Here is a 10,038-nt window from a genome sequence, read left to right as displayed (position 1 = left end):
AAATTAGTTATATCGCTGATTTTCTGGATTTAGGTAATTCTGAGAGTGCTCTATCGATACAGTGAAAGTTAACATCAAAATTTTGACCACTAAGAGAGAGATTTTTGTTTAAATTTTCAAAATTTGGAATTTTGCAAATAACTCGAAATCTATGCCAAATTTCGGGAAAAGTAAAGATATCAAAAATATAGTTTTAGAAACTTTCTTCAAAAAAAGTTTTCCCTAAGACCTGTTATTTCTTTGTAAAATGCGCTCAAACTTCGGGGTCGAACGGAATTGTTTTATGATGGTTGCCTGGGTGAACTTAAAACACATGTGTCTGTGACTCTGCTACACCCAGCAGCAAACTCTTGTTTGATGTCATCAATTAGACGATTACCTTTAAAATGAGACCAATTGTACCTTTGAACTCTCTCTGTGATAGGAAAAAAAAACTACTTCAACTAATGTTAGATTTTTTTCATAGTTGACAAGTTTGGTTACTTTTTTATAAGTTATTGAACACCAGCCATTTTCACAAAATAATGAGAAAACTAAAGCTACATTTTGTAGCTGAGTAGCCGAGCTCCAATTTCCTTCCCAAATAAAAAATTTTCTACAAAAAAGGTTCCCTGTGATTTTTCCTAATCACAAAATTACTCTTACAAAAATCAAATTTTGACAGTGCATTTTTTGCGGATAAAATTTTCACATTTTGAGATATTACTAATTCTTATGAAAGACACCGAACTACGTCCAAAACAAAACAGGAATATATCAAAATATTACATTTTCATATTTTTTGTTTTACTCTCACTTCATCCTGAGCTAATAGTTTTGGTGGGTCAACATAATCACAACTCAAAATAGTACACTATTCCACCAATAAATATCTTTTAATATCTAGAGCAACACTGAAACATCACAAAACATTTATTCCATTCCAAGACTGTTATAGTATTATATCACAAAATATTTTTGTATTTGTATCAGCTTGTGGTTTATTTTTTATTTTTGAAGGAAACTTGTGAAATTGATAGGGTAGTTTGACCTTTATAAAAGTTCTAAAAGTTTATTAGTTATTAGTTTCCGAAATGAATGGTTTTATTGAAATGTGGGTAAAGGGAAAAAGATATTGTTTGTGGAGGAATCCAAAGCGGATCATGAAAAGGTAGGATTAAGTTTATTATTTAACAAACCCGAGCGTGTAGTTAAGAGAAGACCTAACACGCTCCACTTGTTTTTCATATGGTAAAACGACCTCAAGTTCAGAATCGACAATCAATTTTTGTTGAAGATCATACCAGTTCTGTACCAGTTCTGAAAATAGCGCATCCAAATTCAAAAAATCTTCACATTTTTAAAAGATAGATAAAATTTGACGTTCAAATTTTCAAAGTCTTTATCAAAATATGATATTGACACTGATAATTTGAGTATTTATATTGATCAATAGAACAACTTCATCATAAATATCAAAAGAAAATCAAACTAGAACTTTCTTCTAGTAAGAAAAATTAATTTTTCCTTAGCCCTTGCATCTCAAATATTGAATTATTTGTAGTTTTATTAGAATTTACAAAATGGAGCTATACATTTTACTTTTACATTTATAGCTTTTTCGTTCTTATGAATGTGAACCATTTCTAAAAATTTTCTTTTTCGTGTATTAGATTCCGTTTCAAGAATTTTTGAATCTTTATAATGTTTCGTCTCTGTTTTGTTTTTTAATTGATTGTAGTATCTGTTTATTTTCTTTCAATGCAGTTTTTGCTTTTTGATTGGCTAAGCATCTAAATCCAGGATCTGAGAGTTGGATAGATCTATCAGTCAAACTTATTATCACTGGTCTTTTTTGTGACATAGGATGACACGAATTGAAGTTTGAATATTTTAAATATCATATACCATTCTGTTATTATTAATTTTATATGAGACATCAAGAAAATTGGTCGAGCAATATAATAGAATCATCAGATTGCTGGATATTTTCCTTTTTTAAACATTCGAATGTATTGAGAATAACTTGCTGTGCTTGTACATCTAAATCTGCATTATTAAATTCATACTTGTCTTTATTCTCACTATATTGTGCAATTTCATTGTCCTCATTCGCCCATGGTCTAAAGAACACCATATTTCTATTAAAAAAATTTATTAATTAAATTCAATGTCACCCAGCGACGCCACTGATTATTGCAGGCTGGCAGGAAATTTCGAAAAAATTGTGTACATACGCCTTCTGATAGCCTCGGCCAATAGAAATGCATTTATGTTTACGATTCGATGTTCAGTGGTAAACAGTGGAGATGATGAATCCACGTGGACTGACGGTTTGTTATATGTTTATCGAATTTTGTCTGTCTTCTGCAATTGATATTGGAAGAACTATATATTTATTTTCTACAATCAAGTTGGCAATTTTGATATTAAAATTTCCGTATGATGTGATACTTAGGATGAAAATTGTACAGTCATATTGATTGACAAGAAACCAAACTTCTTGAGATATGATAATCGAGATTGTTTGATAAGTCTCTCGACTGGTGAATAAATAGATAAAAATTTCTTAAGTCAGTATATTGTATAAATTGTATAAATAGAATATTTATGATAAAAAAATCCATAAGTACAAGATAAAATGAAATTTGTACAAATAAACGGTCTCAAGTATTGAAAAAAAAAACACTTTTTCATGTAGACTTTAAATGATACGCTAATAAGCAAATACACGCTGATAAAAATGGAAATCACTATACGGAAAGTTGACTATACACTATATTAAAATAATTATTTTCCTTCAATATTTAAGTTGAATAAATAGCAGTCGGTTTTTATATTGTTAAGAAATTTATGTATGACTCTGTATTAATAATTCTGGTCATAAAACAAACTGTTCAAGGAATTAATCTCCTATCGAATCTAAAACTTCGGCCTACCACGTGGCAAAAGACAATGACTAATCACTGACAGTATAAATGTTGTACAACATTTATAGCAGTTGGAAGGCCCCTACGTTTATTCATGAACGTGACAAAAGAAAAAGAAGAAAATATGAGTTTTGAGGGCAAATTTTACATAATTAAATTCGATTCAGTCCCATTTCATTAATTTTTTCAATCAAGTTTAAGAACAAATACAATAACCAAAAATTGCCTAATTTATCCACCAATTTAGTCATTATAAGGATTGATAAACATCGTATGCAAAAAGAAACGAGATCTTTTCACACTTTTCTCTAAAAATTTCATACTTTGTGAATTTTAGTTCAATCTAACCTTTACCCTAAACAACAAGAATGAGATTTGTCTTTGAGTTTGGAACAGTTAAAACCTTTTTCTGGGCATGGTATTTGCATAAGGTTCTATTATCTGCCCGGGATAAGTTGTAAAGTCAATATCAATAAAACGTTTTTTATACTAGTTTTAGTTTCAGTTGATAAAAGTATGGTGGCATTCAAAGGTCGAGCTACCCAAACAACTTTTTCCATATCTGCCATACAAAAGAAGATACAGAAAAATAGTTTTTTTTGCAGCTTTCCGAGGCATACTTCTTCAAAATTCAAATGATGTAAGCATTGAAGCTGTACATGTCAATGAAGCTCATCAAGCGAGGCTTAAAAATGGATATTATGTTTTACAGCAACAAGTTATATGAAAATATACATATGGTATACTCTATATCTGGGTGAAAAGTTGTACTGAAACTTTGCAAAGCACTGGAAAGCTTATTTTTTCATATTTCCTACCTTTCATGTTCCTAACAGAACAACTTAAACGAAATTTATTTGGTTGTCGAAGGGTAAGGTCCTATAGAGAACGTCTTCTCAACAGAAAAAAATAAAGTAGTCGGATAAAGACATGAAACAGCATCAGACAGTGGACATTTCCTATATAAAATGGTCAGACAAAAGAAAGAGCCAGTTTGTATATAAAGTTCCAGACATAATCCTGCAGACCCAGTGAAGGAGCAAAGGCAAACGAAAAAAGAAGAGGCGGTCACTATGTAACAAATATATGTATAATATATTATATTATATATATAATATAATAAATAAAGTTTTCTATTACTTTTTAGATTGTGGATTTGTCAATAGCTAAAGAAAAATGGAGAACGATGGTCGCAGCTCAATCTACCTATGAAAATAGTTAAAAAATGGAACCAAATCCATTTTTTGATAATGATACTCAAAGGCTCAAAAAATCGCAACGTACAGAAGATGCCCACATTGTAACACGAAAAAAAGAGCAAATTGATTTGTAAAACCTGCAACGTTCCTATTTGCAAGTTTTCTCTTAGTGAAAACCTCAAAAAATAATAAAAGTGTCTCTATTATTATTTCATTAGCTATTTTTTTTTTAAATGGGAACATATTTACTCAATGCGTCACTGTATTTTTGTTTAAGGGAAAAACTTCATGCAGTTATCGAATTTCTAGTTTTGGAAGGTATAGTACAAAAAATCTCACTCACATCTAATTATTAGACATGTGCAAGAACTTTTTTTTTTCAATTAACTGGAAGTAATTTAGTAGAAGCTCTAAGCATTTCGTCAGACAATGTGAGCAATATTTTTGGATTACAGGAAGATCTGTGCAAAACTGGTGCCAAATTCACTAACACAAAAGAAAAAAATTGAATTTGACATTTGGAAAGTCCTAGAAAAGATATGGCATACGGAATAGAAACCACCAAACTGCTTCGGGTAGCCGAAATGAAAACGCTCAGTAAGATAGGGGAGACAAAAAAAGATACTGGTACACTTAAGTGAGAAGAATGGAAAAAGAGTAGACTGCTACGCATCGTACTTGAAGGGAATAGGGAAAAGAGAACCCGGACGACCACCTAAGAGATGGATGGACAGCTGGCAGTCCACCTCCCAGGAACTGATACAGAGGAACCTGCAAAACTAACAGATCATGAGATCTTAAAAATGAATAAAAAGAAGAAGAAGTGTCCAAGTGCATAGAAAAGGGAAGATAAAGTATTTTTTTAAACACAGAAGTTTATTCCCAGGTTGACAAGACCATAAACGCAAAGTAATATTGTAGTGGTTTTGATCGACCAGACGTGAAAATATTTTCATTCAGAGAACTAATATGTTGATCAAACATTGATAAGTATTGACTACTATGAGCAATATGATCCCTACAGGTAAAAAAGATATAAAGATATAAACTACAGCATGGTTGCTTAGTATCCACGGCTTTGTTGATTAGTGTACAAGCTACATTTATACAAATATAGAAAACTAGATGGTCGATGTAATGATATTTACACTGGACATGTACAAAAATAAAATAGAGAGAGAAAACCATCACAAAATATTGTGAATTAGTCTAATTAATCTCTCTCAACGTACTGATTAAAAATGTTTTTATCTCAGCGTTAAAGCTAGAAACATTTCCGGGAGGCTTTTTTCACGACAAACGAAATTTATGAAATTCCATTGCTTAGCTCTTCTTTTTCTTTGATCGGTTCGAAATTTTCTGCCACAAAGAGTTATGCTGGTAAATACGTAACCTAACCAAATATAATTGAAGTATAGTTCTTTAGACGATGAACGATTGAAGACAATGTAGTGAGAATAAAGACATATATGAATTTAAAAATGTAGATTTAGATATACAAACACAGCAAGTTATATACATACATATATTTAAATATTCGAATGTTTAAAAAAGGAAAATATTCAGCAATCTGATATTGCAATCAAGATACAAATTGCTGAATTAACTAGAGTAAATAAATTTTCCATTTATCGAATAGTCACGAAAGGGGCTTCTGTGGATCATTCACATAATCGAAAAACATGTAAAGAAAAACTGAAATCAGTTGACAAAGCTACTCAAAATTTTATATGTAGGACAATTTATATAGTTTATATAAGGGGAAAAGGGCTGCAACATTAAAGGTAATACAGCAACAGATAGCAGATTATTCAAATACAATTGTACCAGTTTAGAAACATTGCGTCAAGTTTTGTCAGCATATGGTTTTAAGCACAAAAAACTGAAGAAACGGATGGCAATAACCGAATCGACAAGGATTGTTCGATGGCGACAATATTATTTGCAAGAGATAAAAGACTACCGAAGTTTTAATAGACGAATTGGGTACAAAAAGGGCTCAGCTCACGTCTGGTACACTGTTTAAACCAAACCCCCTTACAGGTACATTTTAATCGTCTATTTACGTTTTATAATTCAATATTCAGTTGTAGCAAGTTAACGAGGTATAATAATGATCTTTTTCTAAGTTCAATGTTCCATAATTGATTTGTTTGTGTAGCTTCATAAGCGATACTGAAATAATCTAAAATATTTCCCTTTTATAATAGTAAATTACAAAGGTTCAAAGATTATCTTTAAGAGTTTGAAATTCTTTAAGAATACATAAGGTTTATCAAATTGAAAAATGCTACTTCCAATTTAATTCATGATTTAATTTATATTCTCTAATGTTCCAGTTATAAAGAGCATCAAAGTTATGTGAATTTAGCTGACAAGCTTATAGTAAATACCAGTTTTACATAATTAATAAATAAATTCTGTGTTTTTTATAATTTCATACCGTGTTAATTCTAATGACATTATTCAATTCTTTAGAATGTATGCATTTGGATTACCAGGGAGCAATGAAAGAGGTCATCTATCTACAATAGTATGTAAATCTACTGTGTCCTATCCATCACTAAGTTTTTGGAGACTGTATCTGAATTCAATAATTTCTCATCCTTTAATGAATTATTTAGTTTATGTACGCCTTTAAGCTCTATGTAGTATATTTCTATGTATAAAGATATGAGATTTTACAGTGCCTTGTATTCAGCAAGTATGTGAATAGTGATTCCTCTTCTAGCTTAGCGAATCTACAGCTGTATCTTTTCACCAGTTAAAGTATCCATTCAGACTACAATTTTCTATTAGAACTTCTGTTCAAACTACTGTTTCCCATTCAAGACTCAGTTTCAGAGCAGGTCTTTAAATGTTATTCAACTTGGGTATGTCTATCTGCTCTATCACTCTATTCACCAGCTAGAATTTTCTAGTATAACCTATTAAACACTGATATTTGTTGGTTTCCAAAAAGATTTTCTTTTTTTCTTAGCTCTACTATGTTGTCTCATTGATCTAAGCTTTTATTCGATTCTTTTTTTCATTCTTTTGGTCATTTAATAAATGGTACTAGCTCCCAGAACATGCTTGGCTTTTCTTTTCATAAGTTTATTAGAGATCTCGAATGCTTCTTTATAACCACAACAGGGTAAATTATTATTTCTGTCTAGTTCATTAAATACGCCTAAGCAGTTTCCTCGAGAACCCATTATAGATGAAGTCAGCTGTTTCTAGATTATTAAATTTTTTTCAAGCTCACAGAATGATTGGTTTCAGAACAATAAACACCTATACCAGTCATATTTCCTTTGTTTTCGAACAGTCAGTACCATTGAACTGTATTACGATAGTGTTTTGAACCCACTTCATTCTATATTGAATTTTATCAAAATTTTAGTTTGTTCTAATTCTATCCTGTCCCATGTTCCAGGATTCCCTTTCACTCAGTTTGTGCTCAATTTTTTATCATTCCTGATAAACTATATCTAGTGCCCAAATATTCATTTTTCCTGTTACACATTTAGACTTAAGAAATCTGGAGACGCATTCTCTCGTTCTCCTTAGCCTGGTTCTGTTCTACAAAGCAATTGTTGAATGATATAATGTATCATGATGGTGGCGAACGCCTGAAAATATTTGACATCAATATTTCACTACTAGGTTGCCGCAGACCATTAGAGCAATTTTTGCTTTACGTATTTTCTCTTTTTTAGTATTATACCTAGTTACTTGATTTCGACCTCTCCCAATTTTAGGTAAGTTGAGATTGACTTAATTTTACTTGGCATAGCAAGCAGGACCTTAACGTTGAGGCCCACTTGTCTATACTTGATTGAAACTTTGTAGTTGATGCCTTATTATCTGCAATGAAGTGTACAAAAGTTTATTTTACAGTTTAATGTGGATACGGAATAAATCATGAGCTTTTGGAAGTGGAGATGATGTGGTTACAAACTGTTGAAAAGTATTCACGCTTGTAAAATAATGAATCGTGTCAGTGTTAAAATAATTTCATTGCGACATTACGTACATATGCATTTGCTGCTATTTGCTAAGGATGCGTTCATTTTAATTATAATCCTCAATATATAATTTATGACATATCAAATGATGACGATGAAAATAATTTATAAATTTGTGACACTTCTATTGTCATATCTCTATTTTGACAACATTTGTATATTTTACGTACATTTTCTAAAATTCAGACACTGTAATTTTATTTTTATGATTGGAACTGAAATAAACTTGCAAAATGGCTCAAAGTTCTACTCTGGTAACTTTAACACAGATGTGCGACGCAGCTTTGAACACACCCGAAGTAGGAATAGTCAATTTTACACTATTGCGTACCCTTCTTCATGTTGTTTTAAAACAGCTAAATTTAAGTGATACCAAAGTTGAATACAGAGGTGTTGATAGTGAAAGAATACAAACTTTCTTAAGTAAAATCCAACCAGCAACACAACTATTAGCAGGTAAGCAAAACTGAATGTGTCTCACACAATTATTTTGTGAAAACTGGTAATAACAACAGTACATTTTGAAACCTCAAATACAACTCAAAAGAGGTATTCTTTATCATTATATGATCATCGTTTTAATATCTAAATATCTAGCTAAATTCATATTTGTTAAATGCATTAAGACTTGTTACTTCGAGAAAATATCAAATTTCACATTTATTTTATTGGGTAAAGTACGATTTCCGTGACGCCGCGGATTTGGCTTAATTAGGCCAAAATAAATCGAAAATGAAGAATGAAATTTTTTGTTATCTCACTTTGTTTTCGAGATATCGATACTTAAAGTTATAAACAAACGTTAGTTCAGAATTCGCTTTATTGAACAGATGGCGTTCAATACTTTGCTTCAAATGAATATTTTATCACTTCAAATTCAATATAAATCTTGTAATTCAATAAACAAAAGATTCTTTATTCAATTTTTATATTATTTACCCGGATATTTCAAAATTATATTGAAAAAAAAAACAGATTTTTATAACAAAATGAGCCGTTTTTGATAACGTTCATCACTCTCTGATGAATATAACTTAACATATAATAAATATATGAATAATTTGATTTTTTTCATAAAGAATTGTCAGTTAGTTTTCATTATATTTAAAATAGAAAAAAATATTTAATAATAGTTTGAAGATTTAATTGGTACCTAATTTAATTCATTCAATCAACCGAATAAGAAAAATGACTTTAAAAAATCGTTCTAAATCTACCCGCTCCGAATTTATTTTCGCGGCCTGTTGCTTTTGGGCAGTCCAGGGTCCAGGGTCCAGGAGTGGAGCCCCTGTGGGGGCGAGAGGGCGAAGCCCCCCAGAAGAAAGAAAAAAGTAATAATAAAATAAAACTAAAACAATCCTCTCAGAAAATTTTTTTAGACAATTTTTCACTCAAAGTGCACCACGAGAAGGTTAGGCTAGATTAGGTTAGGTTAAATTGATATATACAAATATTAATTAGAAAAAAAAAATGTTATTCTTCATTTTTGATTTACTTTGGGTCGATTTACAAAATGGCATAGTCAAATCCAGGCGAAACGAAAATTGTATTCGTGCCATTTTATTGATATTAAACATTTTTTTTTATTTCATTTGCAAATAGCTCATAATAGAGTAAAAAAAGTTGTCTTGGGAGTGTAGAATCTTACTGTCACTTATTGTAATCAAAAAGGAACGTAAGTCACGTTTTTGAGAGACTTGCCTGGTCTCATCTCGATTTCGAGTGTCTTGATGCATTTTGTCTCGATTCGTTTCATCTCGATTTCGATTCATTTAATCTTGATTTCGAGAATTTCGATTCCTTTAATCTCAATTTCGAGAATTTCGATTCGTTTAATCTCCATTTCAAGAGTATCGATTCGTTTAATCTCGATTTCGAGAGTCTCGATTCGTTTGGTCTCAATTTCGAGAGTTTCGATTC

The 10,038-nt window shown here is 30.9% G+C and overlaps 1 protein-coding gene across 1 annotated transcript in view; it reads left to right on the top strand.

The window, feature by feature from the left end:
• The first annotated feature begins 4,647 nt into the window (after positions 1 to 4,647).
• The window catches only part of LOC130453123 (rho-associated protein kinase 1-like), a 32,481-nt gene continuing 27,090 nt past the window's right edge, over positions 4,648 to 10,038 (top strand). Inside the window, exons 1-2 of the mRNA XM_056792729.1 lie at positions 4,648 to 4,705; positions 6,086 to 6,151. Coding sequence (XP_056648707.1) covers positions 4,648 to 4,705; positions 6,086 to 6,151 — 124 coding nt within the window. The remainder of the gene's footprint in view (positions 4,706 to 6,085; positions 6,152 to 10,038) is intronic.

The sequence above is a fragment of the Diorhabda sublineata genome, chromosome 2, assembly GCF_026230105.1.
Source record: "Diorhabda sublineata isolate icDioSubl1.1 chromosome 2, icDioSubl1.1, whole genome shotgun sequence".
Taxonomy (NCBI): domain Eukaryota; kingdom Metazoa; phylum Arthropoda; class Insecta; order Coleoptera; family Chrysomelidae; genus Diorhabda; species Diorhabda sublineata.
This window is presented reverse-complemented; position numbering and strand designations above follow the sequence as displayed.